Source organism: Periplaneta americana, chromosome 4 (genome assembly GCF_040183065.1).
Source record: "Periplaneta americana isolate PAMFEO1 chromosome 4, P.americana_PAMFEO1_priV1, whole genome shotgun sequence".
Classification (NCBI taxonomy): domain Eukaryota; kingdom Metazoa; phylum Arthropoda; class Insecta; order Blattodea; family Blattidae; genus Periplaneta; species Periplaneta americana.
This window is the reverse complement of record NC_091120.1, coordinates 125,778,598-125,805,989: the sequence shown is the minus strand read 5'-3', so window position 1 is coordinate 125,805,989 and position 27,392 is coordinate 125,778,598. Positions and strand designations below refer to the sequence as shown.

Sequence of the window (27,392 nt, the reverse complement as noted above, 5' to 3'; positions counted from 1 at the left end):
TCACTAATGTAGATATACTGTATAATGTAAAGTTCTAACAGAATTGTGTCACGAACTTACGTAGTGTGCAAACAACTAACGAGAAAAAGCCAGCATTATGTTCTGTGTTGAACTTGAAGAATACAACTTCCAGGGAAAACTCAACGCGCTGCCCATCACAGGGTAAGAAGACGTCAACTTAGGTTTCATTTACTCTGTGTCTATGTATTATATATATATATATATATATATAATCTATTTGTTAGAGGTTTTCGCTTTTAAGTCTCTCGATAGAGAGGAGCATCTTCAGCCAGTTGCAATATTCCTCGCATAAATGTCGCGGAAGATGGAAGACGACAACGTAATTACTAGACATCGGATTTTTAGGCACTAAAAATTGCAGTTTTAGGCGCCTAAAATAAGCTCAAAATTTGTAAAATTAGGCTCTATTTTAATGAAAATAGGCATTTTAGGCACATCAAGGTATCATACTTATTTCTTTCACTGAAATTTTTAGTTATACACTAAAATACGCACAAACAAGTATGTATAAACATTAAAAAAGAATACTATATTATATTTATAAACAGAGCTGCACAAATTTAATATATTCAAACTAATGAAATAATGATTATTGATATCAAGATTACTCATTTTAAGTTATTGAAATTAAGTTCCATGCTCAGACTTTATTATAATTATCTGCACAGTACACCACCAGAATTTTTTCTAAATTCTCCACAGTTAACCTTTGCCTTTTGTCACTGAGAATCATTTTCAAAGCAGAAAAACTTCTTTCAACCGAAACTGATGTGAGAGGCGCAAATTTTAAATTAGGTACAATAGAAACATCAATACTTACTGGAACATTTACACTTTCCCCCGATATCACTCTTGATACTTTTTCCAACAATGAAAATCCTACATTCTTATTTAATACGTTGTCCCACTTATTTTTAACTTTTTTTCCCAGTTTCACCCAAAGCACAATGTATGTTCACTTGAGCTTCCTTTACTATTGCTATTTGGCTACAAAGAGATTGTTTTTCACGTTCTAATTGTTCAATGCTTGCAGGTATGAAAGAAAAGTTTGATGTTATGTAGGCAATATCGTTTTTCACCCGTGAGTCATTCAGACAATCTTTCACTGCTTTCACACACGCTGCACTATCAGTTTCAGGTAATTTATCAATAACTGTGACCACTTCTTTAAAATACTTAGAATAATACACCACTGACTAAATCCAGGTTCCCCATCGTGTAACAACCGGCTGAGGTGGGAGTGGGATATCTGGAAAGTTCTCTCTGAATATTGAAATCCTGGATGGGGCTTTACAAAAACATTTTTTTGTGTTAGAAATAAACGAATTGACAAGAGGAAATTCATTCCGGATTGTTTCAGAAACCCTGTGAAGGCCATGTGCTAGACAGGTTACATGCGTGAGGTTAGGATAAAATGTTTTAAGAAGTGGAGCTGCAGCAACCTTGTATGAGGCAGCATCAGTACAAAACAACAGAACTTTAGAATCGTCTATATTACCCGAGTATAAAGACTGTAGGCCTTTATTTACAAAATAAGCAATGGCTTGGCTATTCACTTTCGAAAGTTCCTTAACACATACGAGGTGTGGAATCGAAGGTCCATCAGGACTAAGTTTTCCTACTACCATATTTGCTATATACCTATTCATAGGATCTGAGGTTTCATCCACAGAGACCCATATGTAAGAATCACCTATATCCTCCCGAATGGAAGCTAAAGTTTCATTGTATATTCTGTCTAAGTAATTTTTTCTTAGGGTCTACTCAGATGGGATATTTTGTTTGCAGTATTTTTGTAAAAACTGTCTTAAAACCGGATTTTCAATTGCATTCCAGGGAATGTTAGCAGCAACAAACGCTCTGGTTAAATCAGCATAGAAATTGCTGCTGAGATTGGATGAAGTAGGCTGTGTTAGTAAAGTTTGTTGCAGTTGATTTTTCTGCTGAGCTTTAGCCTTATGAGCCGCTCCTTGCACACGCTGCTTTAGGTGGCACTTCTTTTCTTGCGAAATCTAAAAATGTAAAGTAAACTGAATTAAAATAAAATCCTAATTGTTGTATTGCCGTATTTCTATCACAAAGTTAATGGGTTCGAACAATCAAAATTTTAATGACCTGCAAATACTTTAACTATCGGAATTTAAAAGGTTAAAGTGTAGTGGTCTTAAAAAGAATTATATCCCAGGATAGCTCAGTCAATGTATAAATATTATAGGCCTACTCATTAAAATTAATAGAATTTATATATTTCAACTATTGTTACATACCTGTTTGCTACAAATCTTGCAGAATATTATTTTTCCATCATAAGTGAATTCTGAATATTCCGTTAGCCATTGCTGGATCAATGTAGATTTTGCTCTTATATTTTTCGGCATTATCGCGTTAAACTTCACAGGAAAACGTCCTACCGCTCAAAACTTCTCAACACAAATAAGGTGGGGGAAAGAGCAACTGTTAACGAGCATTCAAATGAACCGTTGTTATTGAGATTCAATTGGACAAAAATACAAAGTTCCACTTATTGTTGCATTTCCTGGTAGTGTTAACACTAGGAGGGCCATTCTTTTAAATATTTTGTAACGGTTTACCCTACTAATTCGCAGTTTTACGACTTTTCATAAATATTTAAAAAACACTCTTTCTCCAAAAATTGTGATTTTATGACACTCTGAAGGGCAGTACAGCTAATCGGTTTCAGACCGAAAACAGTCATTTTTATAGTATAGTATATCTCTGAATCGGTAGCAGCACATGTTGTGATTGTTGCCTGCTTCAAAACTAAGGTTGGTTCTTTGTCGGCATTTATGCCTCCAAACATGTTAAATTCGGTGAAATCTATTGCGAGTGTCGTGAGATTCAAAACATTTTGTTTCCTTTATCAATGGTTTCATGGCCGGTGTGAAGCAAACTTTCCACTTTTTAAATCCCTTAAATTTCGCAGTGAATGCATGTATAAATTATAAAAGTAAGAGTAAAATGCGAAACTTTACAGTGAGTTAGGCATTTTTAGGCGAATATTAACAAATTAGGCTCTAATAACCGTTTTAGGGCATTTTAGGGCACTATAAAACTCTTTGAATACCTTTCAATTTCCATGAAACACATATATTAATAATTATTTTTACTTTTCTCCTAAAGAAACAAAATAGGCATTTGCCCTAGTATCCGATGTCTGGTAATTACGTTATGAAGGACCGTGGGTTAGGGAAGGAAGGTCGTTATCCTTGTAACTATAGGTGTAGTCGTAAATAAAATAGTACCAGGGCGCATCGCAAAAACTTTATTATTATTTTTATTATTATGGCCTTTAAGGAACTTCAGGGTCATTGCAGCCCTCACATAAGCCCGCAGTCTCTACAATCATATCCCATCTCCCTCAAATCCATTTTAATCTTATCCTCCCATCTACGTCTCGGCCTCCCTAAAGGTATTTTTCCCTCCGGTCTCCCAACTAACACTCTATATACATTTCTGGATTCGCCGATACGTGCTACATGTCGAGCCCATCTCAAACGTCTGGATTTAATGTTCCTAATTATGTTAGGTGAAGAATACAATGCGTCCAGTTTTGCGCTGTGTAACTTTCTCCATTCTCCTGTAACTTCATTTCTCTTAGCCTCAAATATTTTCCTAAGGACTTTCTTCTTAAACACCCTTAACCTCTGATCCTCTCTCAAACTGGAAGTCCAAGTTTCACAACCATACAGAACAACCGGTAATATAATTGTTTTATCAATTCTTTAAGCTTTTTTGAGAGTAGACTGGATGACAAAAGCTTCTCAACCAAAATATAATAACAGACATTTCCCATATTTATTCTGCGTTTAAATTCCTCCCGAGTGTAACTTACATTTGTTAATGTTGCTCCAAGATATTGAATTTTTTCACCTCTTCAAATAATAAATTTCTAATTTTTATATTTTCGTTTCGTACAATATTCTGGTCACGAGACATAATCATATACTTTGTCTTTTCGGGATTTACTTCCAAACCTATCTCTTTATTTGCTTCAAGTAAAATTCCCATGTTTTCCCTAATCGTTTGTGGATTTTCTCCTAACGTATTCTCGTCATCAGCACAGAAAAGCAGCTGATGTAACCCATTCAATTCCAAACCCTCTCTGTTATCCTGTACAGGGCCGGATTTAGTATACCATTGCCACTCCTAGGCAGTTCTAAAATTTGCCGCTCCCAAACTCCGATAAACAATTTATAAGCAGTTATTATACTGGTCATGTTTAGTTTAAATTAGTTTTAAATTAAATGTTACAACTCAGAAAACAATAAATTACTTGAATCAAAATACACGCATCTTATTCGTGAATTATAAAGATTTCCTTTGCACTTTCTTCACAGAGAAATGTCATCGAAGTCGATCTGACGAGGCACATGAGACTCGATGCAAAGAAACATATTCATACTTATTGACTGTTGTAACAAAATTGATTTTTGAAAGCCAGGCTGTGGTTTATTTTTAAGCATTAGTTTTGTTGTTGGTATTTATTACGAGTATTTCTTACTTCGATAAGAAGTATGAAGTAAATTAAAAAATAACCTCCAACTCTTTGCTGAATAAACCTTTCATGTCGAATTATATAGTGAACATGCTGGAAAGTGATTAAATAGTATTGTTAACTATAGCAGGTATTGGAAATGTAACTAATAGTTGTGGTTACTATTCATAGCGATAAATAATAAACACATCCAATATGATTTTCAGCATTGCATATTTCTTTATGTAAGCAATTTCATTGTGATAACGTGATACCGGTATTACAATATAATTATGCAGCTGCACACTTTCCTTTTACTCTCGCCGCGACCGCGACAGTGCGAGTTCCAACTTCAAAAAGGTGTTCAAGAACAAACTTCAGAAAAGATGTACCAACAAGTGTTTTAAAAAGAAATTTTACTGTAAAATGAAAAAGGAAAGAAGAGAAGAAAGAGAAAGAGAGAGAGGGAAAATGTCGCCCCCTGGAAATTGCCGCCCTAGGCAACTGCCTAGGTTGCCTAGGCCTAAATCCGGCACCGATCCTGAACTTTCCTAATGGCATAATCTAGAGCAAAGTTAAAAAGTAAAGGTGATGGTGCATCTCCTTGCTTTACCCCGCAGTGAATTGGAAAAGCATCCGACAGAAACTGACCTATACGGACTCTGCTGTACGTTTCATTGAGACACATGTCAATTAATAGTTTCTTGGGAATACTAAATTCAATAATAATAATAATAATATCATATAAAACTTGTCTCTTAACCCAGTCATATGCCTTTTTTAAATCTATGAATAACTGATGTACTGTACCCTTATAGCCTACTCCCATTTTTTCTCCAATATCTGCCGAATACAAAAAATCTGATCAGTAGTCGATCTATTACGCCTAAAACCACATGATGATCCCCAATAATTTCATCTACATAAAAATATTGGATAACATTTTGTACGACGTCAACAAAAGTGATATTCCTCGAACGTTACTACAGTTAGTCTTGTCCCCCTTCTTAAAATAGGTACAATTATGGATCCCTTCCATTATACTCATACAATTTCCTTTCCCCAAATAGCAAGTACAAGCTCATAATTTCGCTAGATAATGCGCGTCCACCCTCTTGTATTAATTTTCCTGGAATTTGATCGATACTTAGAGACTTCTACTTTTTCAGATTTTCTATCGCAATTTTGACTTCAAAAACTGTGGGTTCGGGTATAAATGGCTCAGCAGTTTCTATTTCAATTTCGTCCCGATCATTTCTGTTTGGTCTGTGTACATTTAGTAGTTGCCCAAAATAGTTTTTCCATCAGTTCAGGATTGAATGAGCGTCTGCAAGCAAGTCACCATTCTCATCCTTGATCACGTTTACCCTTGCCTGATATCCGTTCTTAAATCCCTTTATGCCCTTATATAAATCTCTAATATTTTTATTCTTACTATTTGTTCCTACCTCATTCAGTTTTTTCTTCAAGTAATCTCATTTTTTTATTCCTAAGTGTACGACTTGCTTCCCGTCTTTTATTGAAATAATTATCTCTATCCGCCTCAACTGGATCCTGTAAGAATTTCAATGTTGCCTGTTTCTTCTTTCTACTACCATGCAACAAGCTTCATCAAACCACGGTCTCTTTTTCTTAGTTTCATAATAACCTATGCTCTGCTCAGCTGCAATTTTGATACTATCTCTGATATTTTCCCACATGCTATTAACTTCTAACTCTTTCTCAACTTCGTCGAAACTTTCTAAAATGGCAAACCTATTCGAAATTTCGAACTGATAATGTTGCTTAGATTCCTCGCGCTTTAATTTCAGAATATTGAATTTACTAATATTAACTTGTTGCTCCACTCTCTTGGCTACTGATTGTCTTTCTCTTAATTCTCCAATTACCAAATAATGGTCAGAATTACAGTCTGCCCCTCTCCCCTAAAAGTTCGAATGTCTACTATACTAGTATGTCTCCGTTTATCTGTCAAGATGTGATCTATTTGGTTGTGTATCAATCCATCTGGAGAAGTCCAAGTATATTTATGTATATCCTTATGAGTGAATGATGTACTTTTGACAATTAAGTTTTATGATGTGGCAAAGTTGACTAACCTAACTCCATTATCATTACTAGTTACGTGTAGGCTCTTTTTTCCAATAGTCGGTTTAAAAGTATCCTTCTGTCCTACTTTAGCATTGAAATCCTCAATAAAATTTTCATGTGATATCTAGATAACTGATCAAAAGTGTGTTCCAATTTCTTATAGAAGCTATCCTTTATTTGGCCGTCTTTCTCTTTTGTAGGGGCGTGAGCATTTATAACTACGGTATCGCACTATCTACCCTTAAGTACTAAATACGACAACTTGTCACTGATAAATACGACCTCTTTCACTGCTGATTTTATTCTTTTATGAACAAAGAATCCTGTTCCTATTGGTGATTATTGTTTCCTTTCTTATAATACTACAAGTAATCTCGTATTTGTGATATTCTATTCCCATCTATCCACAAAGTATATTCTATATCTACTTAATTCTTTTTGCTACTACCTTTACCCCTCCTGTTCTATATAGACTTGTAACATTCCACGTACCAAATCTCGTAACCTTATCCCTTTGCTATGGTCGTGCCAGAGAATCAGTCCCATTCCGAGGCTTATTGTGTGGTTTCGTAACAAGCTGTTTTTTTTACAGTGATGGGTTGTTAACCCTTCGCCCAACTCCCAAGCTGAAGGACCACCCCTCATCAGCTGTCCGCGACTGTTTATTCAATATATTCGCAGCTACCCTCCATATCTGGTTGCCGTTTCTATCCGCAACCTGAGGACGCGCCATGCCGTGGTGATAGGGACCCACAGTACATTTATTGTTGTTATTATTATTATTATCATCATCATCATCATCAATATTATTTTTAGGACTCTTACACTTTTACTACGTCACACTACTTTTGACCAATAAAACGGTACGAAAGGACGTCTTTCAACCAATCATGACTGCTTATCGCAAAATTTTATCGCGTCCCTAGCATTTGTTTAATTTTATCGCGTCCCTAACATTTGTTTATTTTCATCACTATCCTAGCATTTATTTCTTTGTTTGCCAACATTTCAAACTGCACTGGTCTGGACGTCAAAAAACAGAAAATTACAAACCACTCCAGTCGATGCACAGCACTTTCAAATATGACTCACATTGACATTCAAGAACAAGAATGAATAAAGATCACTGGTCATAGCTATGCATATTCCCTGAAACCCTGTTTACAAATAAATGAAGTGCACCATTCGGAAATCCTGAATAAGTTGAGGGATACACGATGTACATCACCGAGTTCACTTCTTTTACGCACATGTCCAATATAACATCAACTGAACCACCAACCACTAAAACATTCAAATTTGAAAATTGTACCTACAGTACTTTCAATAATTGTTTCTTTTAAAATTATTCATGTTTATTTTTTATTTCATCATCGTTAATTAAAATGTTTCTTGTTTATTTCATCATCCCTAATTAAAACTTTTCTAACACTCGTTTATATTATTTAGGTTATGTTATAGCTTCTGCTATATGATATTATGAATAGTCACTTATCAGAGATTGTTTAATACTAAGATTTATTGAAAATCATCTGTCAAATGACGTTGATTACTGGGATCGGGATAATTGAAGTGGAATGCAACTGTTTTAATAAAAATGAAACTGAATCAACAAAGCCTTCTTGACCAGTAACCTTCCACAGAGTTCAATGAAGATTCCATAGTTGGCTATTCATAACACACTACTGCCATCTATTAGCGTAATATTTATAATGTTGAGATGGTACAAATTTGAAGACAGTTTTGTATTTTCGCAAGTCAATTAATATTTTATTGTATTGGAGTACTTCGTTACTTCTAATCTTTATATACTTTCTTCTAATCGTGTAATAGTCAATTAAATCCCACTCGAGTTTTCATTTTCTCTAGATAAATCAAAACCTCTAGTGAGATTACTGTTGATAAACTCTGACATGATACTCTTCAAGGAACCGCGTGTAACCGTGTATTTACAGCGACTTTGTATTACGCGGGTATTCTAATTTTGACTTATTTACAGTTGTTGTTTAGTCAATTGTCCGAAGACAGGTCTGAATCTCACAAATGATACCAAGAAGGCACCCAGGGAAATAATGGGGTAGGGTGGTGGCCAGTTGCTTTTCCTATCCATTGCATACATCGCCGACTAGCTACATACAGTATTACACTAATCCTCCCTCTGACACAATATCGTCAAGTGAAATGTAGACTACTGCCTGATAATAGACTGATGTATATATCAGTCAGAACCTCAATCAGATGATTTATATACAGTATCTATTATTTTATTATTGAATTACACCTTTCGTGGACAGTAGTACATTATTATTCCATTATGTAATACGTCAAAAATATTTACCGGTATTAACTTAATTATTTTAGGGAGAAAAAAGGCCATTACAATTGAGGGACAAGTATTCAAAAGAGACTTTGTCCTTCAAAACGAATTTTAGGGTAAGAACAAAAAATGTGTTTTATTATCTTTCCATTGTTACAATTGTGAACTGACTACTTAATTATGAACATTAATCTGTTCAGAATGTAGTAAAACAAAGTATTCAAATCAAATTCAGCTGTCATTGTAGAAGTGTAATATAAAAGTTTGGACAAAGTTGTTTTTGATTGATCAGATTGGAGATTGTTGGTATTGTTTGTCACAATTCTGGACATACTAGCACCTTTTGATTGGAGATACACGTCAAAAGATTATTGCAGTCATTTTATGATGTAGTTTTGAAACCAACTTGACCTAAAATTCGAATTTTGAATTCATTTTATCTGTATTCCAATAAGTCATATAATGATAATACGAAAATGTGAAGTATTGATTGTTCAAAATCTTGAATATAAATAAAATTTAATAGACAATAATTATTTAGAATAATTTTTTTATTTATGAATAGAAATATTGATAAAATCCCATTTCATCCTTATTTTACAATTAAAGATGTTGTAGGTTTTTTAATTCTAATTATATTACCAACAAAGACAAAAATAATCTAAAAACAGGAGCAAAATAATAACATAAATAGTCTTTGACTTATTTATTGTATCAAAATATCAAAAAGGTTTTTTTGCTAATACATATTAGTGAACGTTTTTGCCATTATTATGGGCATCATCATACTAATAAGTGGATATCTACAAAAAAATAAGTAAATCCATGTTAAACATGTTGCAATAAACAGATTTTGTAATTTAAAACAACCATCAATTAAAATAAATGATTAAAAATAATTAAAGATTACATATAAAATTTATTAGAAATTATGCACATTTAATAAAAACTAACAAATTGTCTGTATGGGAAGAGTTAAAAAATTATAAAAAGTATGCATATTTAATTTTCTCCCCATTGCTAGATAAACAGTGGTTACTTACAGTTACTTCCCACATTCACACAATTGTCGCGTATAATATACATTTAATAATTTACCCATAATCAACTTAGTGATGATAGAAAAGCATTGGTTCGTAAAAATTGTTTTAACTCTTCCCATACAGACAATTTGTTAGTAACTTACGTTTTATTAAATATGCATAATTTCTAATTAATTTTATATGTAACCTTTAATTATTTTTAATAATTTATTTTTATTGATGGTTGTTTTAAATTTCAAAATTTGTTTATTTCGATATGTTTAACATGGATTACATACGTTTACATAGATATCTACTTATTAGTCTGATGATGACCATAATGACGAAAACCTTCACTAATATGTATTAGCAAAAATAAACTTTTTGATATTTTGCTACAATAAGTAAGTTAAAGACTGAACAATCAATACTTCACATTTTCGTATTATCAATTTCACCTAAGTCAAAGAAGACTTACAAAAAGGAGCAAACAAAATTTAATCTCAAGAAAACAATAAAGTATACTGCCTTTTTTTAAACGTGAAAACCACAATTGTCTTCTAAACATCACACATTGGAATTCCTTCTTCATCTGGGGCATTAGAAACAGGATCGATGAAGAGTTTTTATACCACTGCAGATTTGTTTTGTTGTGCCAATTCTCACCAAAGCGTTTGACTAAATTTTCCTCGCATCTCCTGTTTTCCCTCAACTTCTATGTTCAACAGATGCACCATACTGTACTTCCTTATTTTATTAACTTCTCTCCCATTTGAACGCTAACGTTTCTTTCTGGTCTCTTGATTAGCATCCCCTACACCGGACATGTCAATTGATGCCCACAGGAGCAAGCGCGCGCTTTAGAGCCCAGGAGAGCCTGAGCGCTTTACAGGGGAAAGGAAAGAGACAGACGAAAGAGGTGGTATACAGCATGCCGCTTGGTCGTGTTGTAAAAATGTCAGCTCTATAGCTTCAGCAGATTTCGAGAAAATAATTTAATATTCTGATGATAGGAAGTTGCTCACAAATATCACCTTAAAAGCATAATGCGATAAGAGTTTTGTTATGTAATATTAGTTACACTTAAAACAGATACAGTACCTAGGTAACTTTGCTTTGTACTGTAATATTCTTTTGATTAGTTTATTGATTACTTTTGTAAGGCTAAATATACCATCAATATAAATTCCAACTTATCATGTCATACTCAATCTCTTTCTTTGGAATATCACTTTCTTTATGAATGATGTGTTTCATCCACTTAATACAGTATAATATTATACTACTATGGAATTTAAGTGAATATTCCTTCTTAACTCTCTATTATGTTATTAAGATTTAAAACACAAGTGCAATATTAAGAAATCAGTGTTAGTACTTTTATTTTACAGACAATATAGATAATATTAAATAGAAAGAAGCCATATAAAAATAACGACATAAAATTTCACGTTCCGTTTGAGGTTTGTGCACCACTTTTTTCTTAATCCAACAGGTTGCTTATTCATATACACAACCCTTCCTCTTTCCATACTTAGCGCTTGCTGCCCGCGCATCACGTCAAGGTCAGAAAAATGCGCTTGCTTTGAGATCACTGCCCTACTCACAGTGTTATCAGATTCCATGGTAATTAATGTAACCGTACATCTCACTTGACGATATATTGTGTCAGAGGAAGAACAATATTGTTTGTGTACATCTGAAGTACGGTAATTTAACATGAATATGTTACTAATCAGCGATGTATGCAACGGAGGGCGAAAAGAACTGGCCACTCTACCCAATTATCTCTTGGCTTAGTTGCCTCACGAGTGGTGTCTTATTGGTGTAACTTATGAATTTCAAACCAGTCTTCGGACAGTTGACTAAACAACAATTTATTTCAATATTGCAAACATACAACCTTACCATAATGAATGAGTCAGCTCTAATAGAGCAAATGTCATGCAATGCATTTTGGATTTTGGAACGTTGGTTTCCATTGTAATCCGGCTGTGATTTGCTGGAAGTGACAGAGTCGTGTTTGATTGTATTCATTTTGTAGACATAGTTGTAACTGAAGAAAACCTCAATCTTTACATCGCGTTATACACGAGAAATAAATTTTTTTATCGGTATGAGTGTACTGAAATGTGCATATATCCTTCTAACGGGGAAACAAGGTTATATTCTTTTTTTTTATTTTGTGGACAAAGTTTCTTTTGAAAGTTTGCTCTTCAGGTGTTTTCCTGGCATATCAACCCTTATAATGAATGGTCACATTTTCAAAATGATTTAAATATGAATTTACACTAAATGATACGGCATATCATTAGAATAAGAGCTTTCCGTTTAACACTTGCGGTTGCACATATACAACTTTATTATTGTAGACCAAAATTATGTATTATTAATTATTAATTTTGTTGGTATTTTCAAATTTTATGTGACATTAAACTTAATTCAAATAATTTAGAATAATTTTAAAGAATTAAAACAATTTAAATATATATATATATTGTAATTTATTATTATTATTATTATTATTATTATTATTATTATTATTATTATTATTATTATAAAAAGCAAAAACATTCCAACTGCGGCCAACTGAAACCCCGTCAGCTGAGTAGAACATTTAGAGGAAAAGACTTGACATATACCAGGTGTTCAGGTGTTTTTTTCTTTAGTATAGCGCATGTGGATGTAACATCGTCATAATATATAGTTTGTCATAGTTATAACATGCTGTAGGCTTAATATCTCATTATGACCATACAACTTAATATACCGGCAACTCTAAAAATATGTAGCTCGTACCCGAGGTAGGAAAACATAAATATGCTCAATTTTGATCTATGGACACATGGACTGCTGGTGTAAATAGTAAACATGATATTCTGAAATGTCTTTTATCAAGATGATTTGTGTATAAAACACACATAATATGTTTTGAGAACTGTATTTCTTGAGTTGGAGTCACAAGTGACCTTAAGTAACAACACAGAATATATGGGGCAAGGTAAATGTGCGATAAAACTCCAATTTATGTATGTTTAATGCTCAGACGTCTGGCGCCTCTGATAACCAGCAAGCAGCAAGCTGCAGTGACGTGTGATGAATCGGACTTATGCTGATGATGATCCACTTTAAAGGTGGATCGGAATGTAAAATTGAAACTTTATGACCCTATCCCCCCAACCCCTATTTTCTCTCTGTTAAGGGGTTTTCATTTTTCCTCGCGAAATTCATATTTGGTGTTTTTGGATCTGACATTAGGTAATGCACATTGTTAACCGCATGCCTGCCTGAGCATTGGCAATGTCTTCATCTAAAACAAAAGAGGGAATCACGCCGACATGGGAGGAACATTCATGCTGTAGGCAACGTCAAAGTAACGATCATGATTGTATTTTTTTCCTTGTACAAAGTTACAACGTTACCTCTACCGACGTTCTGTAGGCGTATAATTAGATTGATCGGAGAGTTTTCCGAAATGTAAGGTGGCACCTTTTTAATATTGAGAATTTTTAACAGTATGGCTAAAAAGTTTGAACGAAGAGCGAAGTGAACCTAAACTACTTCACATAATCTCCAACTTTACTTATTCACTTGTCCCAACGAATTGTTCAGTTCATCCATACCAGTATTGAAAAAATTCATATCCATGCCTGTTAACATTTTCAGCGTCTCATATACTTACTGACTTTCAGTGAAATGTCTTCGGGAGGGGGCGAAGAAGTGACGATGTGAAATTACTAAGTCTGAAGTGTAATGGTGATGTTAGAATTTGCGAACGAGTGCAGCGCAATCGCTCGCGAATCTTTGGCGAAGTATGCAAACTAGAATTGTATATGGCGTTGTCTATTAGGAGGCCTAATCACTTGGCTGTCAGGGGCATTAGGACTAACGTTTAAAAAATAAATAAATAAATTAGATATAATGAATCCAAATGGTTTTATGTTAGTGTGAAAGTGAGAATTCGATGGAAGTAGTGGGCAGTTGTCATATAAATAAAAGTTTAGTAATCCGACTTACAGCGAAAGTCATGTCTTTGTAACATTGTAGTGCCATTTCACTTACTTTACCAATTAGATTAATCATCTCCAAAAGTAATACGAGATGTGATCATTAAATTCCGAGACCTGTCCCATCCTAAATGGAAATAAAATTACCTGATTTAAATTTGGCTGCGATCTCCTTCAAAATAGTCCCCTTGAGCAGCTATACACTGATCCCAACATGTCTGCCATTTTTGGAATGCCTCTTGAAAGTCGCGTTCTTGAAGCTTGTCAAGCACCTTCTGCGATTCGCTTTGGATCTCCTCCACTGTGCCTAAACGGCGATCCTTTAGTTTAAATTTCATCTTCGGAAAAAAAAAAAAAAAAAAAAAAAAAAAAGTCGCAGGAGGCCAAATCTGGTGAATGCGGGTGTGAGAAACGAACATCTTGTCGCGTGTTGCGAGAGCTCTGTGAGCTGCCGCTTTGTCGTCATGAAGCATCCATTTATTCTCTGTCCAAAGTTGTGGTCGTTCATGTTCAAAATGGACGTGAGGACCGTTATGCACAATTTGTCGATTTTTTTCGACATTTTCGGCAGTGTTGCACGTGTGTGGTCGACCTGGCCTCTTGTCGTCCTTCAGCAATGTTCTGCCATTTCTGAATTGCGAATGCACTCAAAACACCTCGCCTGACTCATAGTTTCATTCCCGTAAGCTTGCTTGAACATTCCATGAGTTTCGGTTGTCGATTTCCCTAAGAATTTAATGTTGGCTCTCTGCTCCAGTTTCAATTTCACCGTGTTTCGCAAATGCGCGGATGCACGTGCTAACAAAACCTTGTGTAACCCAGGCCTCAATGAAAATAGCGCTTTGAAACTTACTGTCGCGTCTATTCAAGGTTGTCTAATGTCTCTGCTGCGCGCGCTTATCAATCACATGATCCATTCGCCCACAGCAAACACAGTCTCGGAATTTAATGATCACACGTCGTATTTGGTAAAATCTCCGTTCCTCGTCACCCCGATACTACAGACCCATAAGAATCCACTTCACTTGCTTCTACAGTCACCGGTGTTGTTGAAGTTCTGATAAAACCCTTTGGTGGCTTTTTGATCATTATTTATTGTGGATACAGCATTAATCAATCAACATTCAATGAGTATGCCTCAACTACTGCAAAACGTTTTGTATAAAAATATCCTTGGTATTATACATAATACGCTCCCATCTGTAAATAAGATTCTTCTTCATGCAGCCTTTGTAATTTCTGCCTCACTTCTTCCATTGGCAAAATGTCATAACAAGATCAAGAGGGCAAAAACAAGGGTATTAAGTTCTTCCGTGAACGTCATTCAAGAAAAACCTCAAGGGTTGTTGAAGACGAAGAATTTTTAAGACTGCTGTTGATTCTGATCCAATCATCATATCACTTCGAAAACTGTCAAGAAAACCTGAAAAATGTCTTCCAGCTGATGTAGTTCACCTTCGTAAAGGGCCGCCATTTGAAATATCCCTAGATTTTTCTTCCAGAACTGACATTAACGCTACTTCCGACGAGGACGACGAGGGCGGAAACAAAGCGAAGTGGAATGAGTATTAAGACTTGCTAATGTATTTAATAACATTATTGATGTATTAAAATATTTATTTTAATAGAGCTGAAGTATTATTAAACTTTACATTTCTAGCTAAATATACGTAATTGATATGACAGTAATACATTACTGATAGAGCTATACATGGGGCAAAAGTAAATAAGTAGCCTACTTTCTGCTTAATAAGCTCTAAGAGCGTTGAAATAGTCACTTATAATATTATTGCCATGAATTTATAAGCAAATATTTACTATAGAAGTTTTTCCGGTTTTTCTGCTGTTTCGGATCACTGTGCAGCGAGGAATTCCGCGAGTGATTTGATGGGCGTTCGCGGAACCAAAGCGTGTTTTCAAACGGTATTTTAACTCTAATTGCTTGGACTGCTTACGAGGTTAGGATATATCCGTACTATAAAAGGCATGTCCAACTATTACAAGTGTAATTTATAAAATAAATAAAATATCAGATAAGAATTTCCTACACTAACTCAAATTATTGCATTTCTTCTTGTGTAATGAAACTGCAATAACTATATCGTCGTATTGATACATGTAAGTCATTTTTAACCAGATTCATGCTTTTTCTCTTTTTATTTACTCTCTTTATAATCCTTTATATTCCCTTTCTCTTTTCTGTGGATTATGTTTCTTTGCGATTTTATTTCTGATCAGGGATTCAATATTTGCATCGAAAGATGAAGTGCTGGGTCTTAGAAGATCATCGCGTAGTCTATTGAGATGCTGGCATTTAATGTAATTCTTTCGGGAAAACATTTGCTTGCAAACATAATTATGTAGAGCCAAATACTGCCGTTAACTCGGTTTAAGAAAGTATCAACCTGGAAAATTTATCATCAACAATATCTTTCACAACATTAATAGCGAAGAATTCTGCAAGATAACTAGTTTCATTTTCAGCTCGTGTGATGTCTCATTTCATGAGAACTTGAAAGGATTATTTTAAACAGTTGCATTTTATGTTTCCATTACTTTAGCTCTGCAACTTTGATTTCGAAAAACTCATCGGTTCCTTCATAATAGTTCTGTATATTTAAAGAAAAATCACTTTTACAGTGAGGGCAAATTCTAAGGAAGGAAAGTAGCCTAATATCCTATAATGCCAATTTTACCATGAATGTATTCATAGCGTCTATTGAATGAACTACGTATGTTTTTGTCTTTACCCTGTAAGCTCTTCAACGTCGCATAATTGTTCGTCTCGAGACAATTCTGGAATTTCATTCCCTTGAAGATAATAATAACAATCAATAATGTAGTAATAATAACCACTGTCAGTAATTATATAAATATTATTCTATTTTTTGTACATTTTACTGTTTCATTTTTATAATTACTTGCATTTTCTTGAAGCTGTCGATCTCATTATGTAACTGGAAGAAACGACTAAACATGACTCCTCTACTGAGCCAATTAACGTGAAAGCTATATGGCCGATTTGAATATTCAGATCCCAGACCTTCTAAAAGATCTTTAAATTATATCTATGACGTAGTGATTTTGATTTAATGAAAATGACACAGCCTACCACAACTGACGTAACATTATTTATGTTAACTGAGTTGACACATAATGCCTCTCCATGAAATATGCTATGTACTGATAAATATTATGTCATGACACCTATAATCTAGTTTGTAAAAACGTTCTCATCCTGCCAACAAATCCATTTTCTCGCCCTATTATAGAGGGTGCTCTGTAGCTTTCCTTTCCTTTCCTTTCCTTTCCTTTCCTTTCCTTTCCTTTCCTTTCCTTTCCTTTCCTTTCCTTTCCTTTCCTTTCCTTTCCTTTCCTTTCCTTTCCTTTCCTTTCCTTCTATCTCCCCTTACCTTTTCTTTCCCCTTTTCTTTTCTTTCTCCTTTTCTTTTCTTTCCCTTTCTTTTTCCTTTCCTTTCCCTTCTCATTCCTTCTCTCCCCGTCCCTTCCCCTCCTCTCTTCTCCTTTCCTGTTATTTTTTTTAATTGCAAGTTAAAAAATGTCGCTATTTTGTTGAGTCAGATACACTTTGCAGGAAAATGACATGTATAATATTTTTCTTATTATTTTATTAAATCCTGTAGTGCAATAAATTGTAAAACTATGTCACTTTAATCAAGAATTTTTTGTCGTATTTTATTAGAAAATACAGATTTTTTTAAGTGACTGCCAACGAACTTAGATTTCAAACTACATAGTATTGTTTCATGATAACCATGATACTGAATGCAAGTCACTCTACAATACGAGCACAAAGGCAGGCTTTCTCGGGTCCCGCCTGGACTGGCTTATAAAACCCTACTGAATGGGCCAGTCCTAAATTTTAACCTGCTCTGCAGCTGCACCGGAATCCAAGCCTATCGGCAGGCAGAGACGGGTGTGAGTATTGTCTGCGTTGTCGGAGTCTGCTATTGGTGGTATCGATAGTTTTGATTATAATGGCTATCGATAGTAGGGACAACAGTCGATAGTACTATCGATACTATCGTGACTATCGCCCATTTCTAGTTCGTTAATGTTAGTGGAACAGTGAACGACGTAAAATGTTTAGGCCTACATCTTTCAGCCATTTTTTATGTGTTCTCAAGGCCTGGCTCGGAACCTCGTAGCAGAGTGACGGTGATTGTGGAGTATTGGTAGAATGATGATAATGGTGAGTGCAAACGGGAGAATCTCCAGAAAAACTCCTCGCGCCCGCTTTGTTCACCACAAATTCTTGCGTGATCTAGACGGGGATCAAACCCGGTTAGTCAAGATGGAAGGCAGTGAAGCTAACCATTCAGCCACGGCCGCTGTCTAGTTCGCAAAGTTGTAATTGCCCAGTAGTAATAGTGGTACGACGCTTTCAGCTGTGGAGATTATTCATCGTCTACATTTGACGTGGCTAAGATGGTCAATTAATTTGGTTGGATATCTCTGTTAGGGATAAGGTCTTACTTAAATCTACAACAACGTGTTTCTCAGGCAGCTCTATTTCCCTCCCGGAGGAAGACATGCTAAGGATTATTTTATCGTCCTTTAGTGTTTATGGGTTGGTTATATTATTTACGGTCTTGTGGTGGCACTCCAACACCTTGACAGTGACATACATCACTGTTTATCTATGTCACGTGATAGTCTATGAGTTTTATGACTATTCTTTACCGTAACGACGATAGTAGGAGTGATTATGTTAGAGAACCTCTACCCAGGTACGGTCTACGTGGTAAATGCGAGGCACTAACAGGCGATTTTGCTTTCTGAGTTACCAATAATTCTTTAATTAAAAGGCAGACAGAATACTTAAACAATGTTACGTGTTGTGAAAAGTGCTAAGATAAAGTTTTTATTCGATCTCGTAAAATTTGTTTTTGAAAAGAAAGAAAAAGTTAAGTGGTTGCTGTCATCTAGAAAAATGCCGGAGAATTTTGAAATCCCATTGACATCACCAGCCATACAAATGGAGTGTCTTCGTCAAAATCTTGATAGGTATGTAACATTTCAACCGGTTTTATAATTTTATTGTTAAAAAAATGAAGATGGTTTTACCTCCGGAAAAGTAGATGCTATTTTAGGTCCATTTTTATACGCAGATTTGAAGCATCTCCATTAGCTTTAAATTTGTTATACAGTTCCATTCTCGATTGCGGTTTGCAATTAGTTTACTGCAGAGAGGAACTGTTGTCTGTATCCAGTTGTTTAATATTTATGAACCTTAATGCAGTACTCGTATTACGCCCTGTTTATCGCAACACTAGATTATTTCCGCTAACAGCATGAGTGGATTCATGGATGGATAGAGAGGTGGTTTGGTGGATGAATGGCCCTTGCCATACTCTTTCTTATACAGGGACATTATTTTATTTTTACTTCAATTTTTATTGTACCCGAGTTTTTTAATGTACTTCACTCCCACCCATTCTACTAATGAAGATCAACCGTCCTCCACATTGAACCACGGCCGCATATACAGTCAAAGTCGCCTTAGATCAAAGTAAACAGTAGGCCTATTAGTTAGTGAGTATAGTATGTACCAGAAATATGGTCGCGTTTTCCAGTGAAGAAAGAGCTTTCATTATTGAATCATATTTTGGGCACAGATAGTGTGCGTCCATTTGTTTACATCGGAGCCTGGTTTCCCCCACCTACTCCTTCTCGCCCCTCTGTAAAGGCTAGTGCGTATGCTGTCTTAGCTCTTTTCTGAAAACATTCTCTGTTAGGAATTGGACGTTTACGCAATATTATACAACTGATTCCACGTAATTCCACCCCTTTCTACCATTTGGACGGGCAGTAGATAGCATATCTTTTCGGATCGGACAGAAGTGAATACTGAATTTACAGTACGTAAGGTACTCTTTTATAGAGTAGGTACAGAATTATTTCAACATGAGTTACTGGTACAGAAGGACGAAATTGGAATTAGGTACAATAGTCTAATGAGATAATATGTATAAAATAACTGAACCTCTATCGAAATGTACGGCCACCATTTTCAAAAATGTGTTTAAATATCCATATTATGATTATTTTTCAATTTAAATTCACTTTCTATATTGTACGCTAATGTGCTGTAGACAATATAATATAGATTGCATAATGAATACGTTCTCATGAATAGCTCAGTTCGTGAGTAAAAACACTTATTGTTAATACTGTACTGTATTTTGGTTAAAAAACGCTAATGAAAATTATCAAACTCAAAATCGCGATATTTCGTAGTTTACGTAAATGGATGAACTATTTTTCTTTCCTCCTATACCTAGTAAAGTTATTTGCTTTTATTTTACGCCAGTATCATGAAACTCTGGTCGTGGAAGAGGGTATCAAACGATGTTTCCGGTTCTCAACCGTTAATCAAAAAGTATAGCCAGGTTAATATTAGAAATGTTAGTAAAAATAAAATGATGTACTGGTATTTTAAAACAGATTCGAATATTAATTTGCCTGAGAAGAGGAAGAGATCACTGGCGTAGCTTAAGCGGTAGCGCGTTTTCCTGCTGTTCCGGAGTTGCGCTCGATCGTAGGTTCGATTCCGCTTGGGCTAATTATCTGGTTGGTTTTTTCCTAGATTTTCCCCAACCGTAAGGTGGATGTCTGGTAATTTATGGGGAATTCTCTACCTCATGTCGCCAAATATCATTTCGCTATCACTAATTCCATCGACGCTAAATACCCTAGTAGTTGATACAGCGTTGTTAAATATCCAATAAATAAAGAGGAAGAGTCTACTTGGTTGCGTTTATCTGTATGGTCCAAAAAGAGGAATTTCTTCAACATGTCCCTGCATAACATGTGAGATATCACTGATTGTTCAAAGAGTTCATGTTATCTTCAGTTCATTATAGTTTAATTTATTTTATATTAGTTTACTTTTATTTCGTGAAGTTAGATGATCCAGTTTATATTGTTAAGTGTTTAGTGTACTGTACATATAATATTTTACATAGGGATAGAGTGTTTGCTGGAAAATTAATTTTGCTGTACATGACATTCCTTTGTGTTTTCTGTCGGAAGAGATAAATCCATACTTACAGATATCATAAAACACATCTTCATTACCAAACAATGAATAATGAAAGGTAATAAACTAGATACATAAATGTCTCGCCCCGTTTTAGACGTCGTGCCTTGGACTAATTTTTCTTTTTAATTGGTTATTTTATGACGCTTTATCAACTGCTATGGTTATCTAGCGTTTGAATGGGATGAAGGTGATCGTGCCAACGAATTGAGTCCAGGGTCGAGCGTCGAAAGTTACCCAGCATTTTCCCTTAATGGGTTGAGGGAAAATCCCGGAAAAAACCTCACCCAGGTAACTTGTCCCTACCAGAATTTGGACCTGGGCCAGCTCGTTTCACAGTCAAACATGTTAACCGTTACTCCATAGCGGTGAACGCCTTGGACTAACAGTACAGAATGTGTGCTGATTTTAGTTCCCATGAGGAAAGATATATCTCATGAAATTTCGGCCAGTGTATGGGGCCGGTGCTCACTCTGTATAGTGATGAATTTGAAAAGTTACAGTAATATGTAGCGAAATCCTGTTTCATAAGCCAGTTATAATGGTGGGAGAGGGAATCATCGTGCTCACCACATGTAACCCCCGTATTGGTTGACTGATCGTTTATCTCTGCTAAGGCATGTGAATATGTCAGCAATCGGCTTGTCGGCCTTCGCCCTTCATGAGGAATCGCGCCACGGTTATAGCACAGTCTAGTGTCTAGCATAGCCTATAGAGTCACGAAGCTCAATACGTAGTAAATATGCATCCATAGATAGTTGGTAACCACTAGGATCGCTAATATCGCCTCATTACGGACAATGCGAATTAGTACCGGCACAGTCAATTGTTCCTAGCACCCTCACAACTCAAGCTTCGTGACTGTATATACTAGACTGTGGTTATAGTATGCAATTTATAGCGTAGTAGGAACCTATGTATTACATTTTCCAAATACTCCAATACTGTACATTAAATTTGTTTTTAACGGCATCTTATTACTTGTACCTGTCATTATCCATCTTCTAAGTACCCATCGAACCCTCTTGTTACTTCATGTCAGAAACACTAGTTTTGGTTAATAAGTCTGTAACATTTGTGAGTCTGTTATGTGAAGCTAATTCGAGAAAATTGTTTATTATTTTATATCATACTTTGTCTCATTTCACTACTTTATGCTCTTACAAAATGACCGACAAACAGAACATTACAATACAATGTATGTAATTTTCACAAAAGGGACGTCACTATCACCAACATACGAATGAATAAACCATGGCAGACTTAATTAGTAACTTCAAAACTAAACAAGTGCAGGTAATCAATAGAAATTATACAGACAAATCCTGTTTATTTACTTCAAAATTATTTTATCACATTTCAAAGTTGGTACAATTCGGGCCAATCCATTCTCAGCAGGTTTTAGGTGTGTCCTTTTCTATCAATTCAATTATCGGTTCCGCAATGGACATATCATGCCGATAACTTAAACAGTATTAACAAATAAATTCGACATAATGAATTAAGAAAATATGGTTAATATTGAATTTCTAACATTTCATACTACAATACTTCTGAATTGGCCTACAACACTCTATATGATAATGCAGCAATTAGTAAATAAAATTGAAACCTACATCTTCACCATGTTTATATTTATTGTGCAGTTCACTATATCCATTACATAAATCGGTGGAATATTACTTCTATCGACTGTGCAAATCGAACATACCTGCGTCTTTTCTCCTTGTGAAACTTTTACAAAATGTCTGTACCTTTGCATCATTCTCCCATAGCTTCGTTACATTTATCTGATACTTCTTTTTGAACTTCAAAATATCCATCCAAATCTCCCTCCATGATTTTCCATCTATCTACTCTTCTTTCATGGATGGCCCCGTAATGAGCATAGTTCGTTCACCTACGTACGGGCCAGTTCATTCTGAGCACATTTTAAGGATGTCCTTTTCTACCATTTGTTCAATACATACATGTTAATATTCATTTATTAAAAGTAATAAAGTCGACATAATATGAAATAAAATATTGTACGTTACAAGAATTGAGGGTGTTTTACGAATTCGTTTCGAAATTTTGGCCTGAACTACGTTTCTGCCGTAATCGTCTCAACTTATCCATAAAACCTCACTTTCAACCCTTGTAACATAAATAACTATTTGCAAATGTAGGCCTACTATATAGGCTATAATTAGGTATGTCCAGTAAATGACAAATTTTAAAGAAAGTACTAAAGCCTCGATTAGTTTATATGTAGGACATTAGTCTAAATATTTAATATAATTTCATCTGAATTAGGTTCCTCCATTTCTTATACATTCTAATGGTAATAATTACAATCACCAAATTTTAGTTATGTTTATGTTCAATGAAATGGTTCGTCCTGAAAGAATACATAGTTACCCAGTCTCTTTTACTGGGTCGCCTCTTTTGTTCAAGATTTCAGCGAGAAATCTATTCAGCAGCCTATAATAGTTGAATTTAAGGTAAGAAATGTGTACTTTTTGAAACATGAGTTTTTTCCATGGAAAACGATACGTGTACTTGTAACAATAATAATGGACTGCTGAACGAATTAGAGACCTATTAAAGTGATGGCGAGGGACAATTATTCAACAGTTTATGAAAATTAAATTTAAAGCTACTTTTGAACTACAATAGCAACACATTCTCTTCGATCCCATTACACTATAAAGTAGATTTCAAATGAATCTGTGATGAAATATCGAGAATTCTTAATGCCATAAATAACAAACACTAACGTGCCTTTGTATATAGCCTAATTGATGATCTAAATCCGAATTGTATACTTATAGTTTTACAAGGAGGGCTCTCAAAATACACACTGTGTCCTCAAATTATTGGACGATTACACAATAGCCACCGGCATAGCTCAGGCCGTAGGGCGTTTGCCTGCTGATCCGGAGTTGCACTCAGATGTGGGTTCGATCGGAATTGCCCTAAATAGGCTACATATTTTCGTTCCCCTGCTAAAAGAAGGTACAACTCTATTCCTTCCCATCTGAAATCAAATTCACGGATGTCATACACCAGTTCCCTCGGGATTTAATTTATTGTGAACACTAGTAATCTGTAGTCCTGTTCCTTCGTGCATTGGAAGTACAACATTCCGCCCTACTTATAGAATGCGGACTGACGTAAGTTCAAATTAACGTCACAGATTTTTCTGACATATGTCCGTTTTTGTACACCCCATCTTTCGATGTATTTTTTTAAACTGTATTTAAAACCATTGCTAGCGCTGGCCTTCTATGCCCAAGGTTGCGGGTTCGATCCCGGGCCAGGTCGATGGCATTTAAGTGTGCTTAAATGCGACAGACTCATGTCAGTAGATTTACTGGCATGTAAAAGAACTCCTGCGGGACAAAATTCCGGCACATCCGGCGACGCTGATATAACCTCTGCAGTTGCGAGCGTCGTTAAAAAAAACATAACATTTATTTAAAACCATTGCTTATATTGAATCATTATTACTCTTCTTACTTAAATCTTTCACTAGTTCAATCATGGTAAAAGCTGCTTCAATGCAATTAATGATTTGTTACGAAATTTCGACTTCAAGCTATACGTTATCGTACGCGAGATTGATTACAGTGTCGCACAATGTTCGAACATGAGAGGGGATATCAAGATACAGTACTACGACTTCGCCCTACTCCTTAGACATCCAGCAGTACGTAGAGATGAAGCATGAAAACTAAAATAACCAAGCCTACTGAAAACCGGTAAGAGGCCGTATGTTCGGTTCAAGTTTGCCGAGTTTCTGTAGAACCGAAGCTCCCTTTGCGTTTGTTCAATCTTTCCCCTTCCTTACACATGTTCAGTGCCTTTCTCCTTAGTTCCTCCTCTCCCTGCGCCTTTATGCTTTAGCTGCATAAGAATGTCAGGCACATTATCTTGTGAAATTATGCATAGTAATGAGTATAGACAATTTTTGTTGTTATTAATATGACTATGGAACTAGACTATGACTGTGGAGGAACAGAGATTAAGGGTGTTTGAGAATAAGGTTCTTAGGAAAATATTTGGGGCTAAGAGGGTTGAAGTTACAGGAGAATAGAGAAAGTTACACAACGCAGAACTGTACGCATTGCATTCTTCACCTGACATAATTAGGAACATTAAATCCAGACGTTTGAGAGGGGCAGGCCATGTAGCACGTATGGGCGAATCCAGAAATGCATATACAGTAGTGTGTTAGTTGAGAGATCGGAAGGAAAAAGACCTTTGGGAAGGCCGAGACCTAGAAGGGAGGATAATATTAAAATGGATTTGAGGGAGGTGGGATATGATGGTAGAGACTGGATTAATCTTGCACAGGATTAGGACCGATGGCTGGCTTATGTGAGGGCGGCAATGAACCTTCGGGTTCCTTAAAAGCCATTTGGAAGTAAGTAATTAATGTGACTAAACATTCACAAAATATATACGCATAAATAAATCAAATATATATATATATATATATATATATATATATTTAAAAAACGCATATGTTCATAGCACCGACTAGTATTGTGCAATGTTCAAATATGATAGAGGAAACCAAGACATTACAAACTTCGTCTTATGTCATATGAAAACTAATCGCAAGATATGTGCTCAAATCCTAAGCGGTTTAAAATAGTGTTCGAACATGAGAGCGGCAATCAAGGTTTTACAAAACTCTTCTCATTTCACATCACAAACTAATCGCAAGGTGTGTGCTCAAATCCTTAAGTGGTTTAAAATAGTGTTCGAACATGAAAGCGGCAACTAAGATGTTACAAAACTCTTCTCATTTCACATCACAAACTAATCGCAAGGTGTGTGCTCAAATCCTTAAGTGGTTTAAAATAGTGTTCGAACATGAGAGCGGCAACCAAGATTTTACAAACTTCGTCTTATTTCATAGGCCTATGACAAATTAATCGCAAGATCTGTACTAAAATCCTTAAGGGGTTAAAAAATAAACGGGTGGGAGCGGAGGACAGCGATTTTTTTTATAACAAGGTGGAACAAACACGACAGGCCTTCTCTTGCAGAGCGAACATCGGCGAAAATCAAACTTCTCCATACTCGAAAAACTTGAACAGAACATAACGCCTGTAATACACAACGCTAGTTTAAAGCATGAAGGGATGGAGAGGACAGCAAAATTTTTCGTAATATTGGCGAACAAACATGACAGGCCTCCTCCTGCAAAGTGAACATCGCCAAATATTGAACTTCGCCATACTCGACAAAATGAACCGAACATAGTGCAGAACGATAATATGTAGTATGAAAATGAAAACATTTATTTAAATGTTGGATATTATTTCTTAACAGAGTGGATTGTATAAGTTGTAATTATGTATAGTATGAAAATAATTTTTTTCTATTTATTAACAGGTAGGATACTGTAAGTGTGTACACTTCAATGTGTAGTATGAAAATGAAATAATCTTATTTATTGAATATTGCAAGCTACAACGAATTATGTGAATCACGAAAATGAAATCATATATTGTATTTATTAGCAGGTTGGATAATATACTGTAAGTTATAATGATGTGTAGCCTAGTATGAAAATGAAATCATTCATTTTTATGAACTTATAATTTATTTTATATTATGTTCATGTTATAATACTTTCATCATCCGTATAGTCAGTCACATATCTATTGTTTACCGAGTAACTGTAATTTATTTGAATAGTATGTGAAGTATGTAATTATAGCTACTTTCTGTCGGTAATTGGTATAGTAAAAACTGTCATATATTTCTAAAACAAAATGCGATTTACGTATATGTACGTATAATTCTGTCGATATTTAATGATCATTTGGTAATAGAAATTACCTGCCCTTACATCTAAATACAATTTCAAGATTTGTTCTAAAATCCTTACGCACCTAAAAGCATGAAGGGATGGGTTACGGAGGGGAGGAGAGGCCAGCGCGCTTGAAGAGGCAGATTCGAGCGAGCTGAATAGATCCGCTTCTTCAAAGCAGACTTCGGTTCTTGTCACGCTCGACGAACTTGAACCGAACATAGCGCTTGAAATTCATGACACTAATCGATGATACTACAATCTTATGGCAGTTTATTAGTTTTGAGGCAGTATAGCGCACATCATCTTACATTTTACAAAGCTCGGAGGACAACAAGAACAAAGCATGAGCTACGTACTTTTAGTGGATGAGTGTTCCAAATTAAATTGGAAATTTAATCCATTTGAAAATGTTTCGGACTTAGAAATTTCTATACCCAATGCAACAGATCAGTATTTCCGAATGCTAGTGTGATCTTATATGTTTATAGGAAGACATATATTAAAATTGACCGAAAAGAAACTGGATTTTAGAACGGGAGGGAAGAGAGCTGTTTATATTTATAA

The 27,392-nt window shown here is 35.2% G+C and overlaps 1 protein-coding gene across 3 annotated transcripts in view; it reads left to right on the top strand.

Moving 5' to 3' along the window:
* LOC138698185 (phosphatidylcholine:ceramide cholinephosphotransferase 2-like) overlaps positions 1–27,392 on the top strand; it is a 582,479-nt gene that overhangs the window by 36,396 nt on the left and 518,691 nt on the right. Inside the window, exon 1 of one of the 3 annotated variants that reach the window (XM_069823935.1) lies at positions 73–162. The exons of 1 other annotated variant lie outside the window; for it this stretch is intronic. In XM_069823935.1, coding sequence (XP_069680036.1) covers positions 98–162 — 65 coding nt within the window. In that variant the 5' untranslated portion in view covers positions 73–97. Of the gene's footprint in view, positions 1–72; positions 163–18,728; positions 18,982–27,392 lie in introns of those variants that run through there. One more of the 3 variants, XM_069823934.1, reaches the window with a different exon arrangement.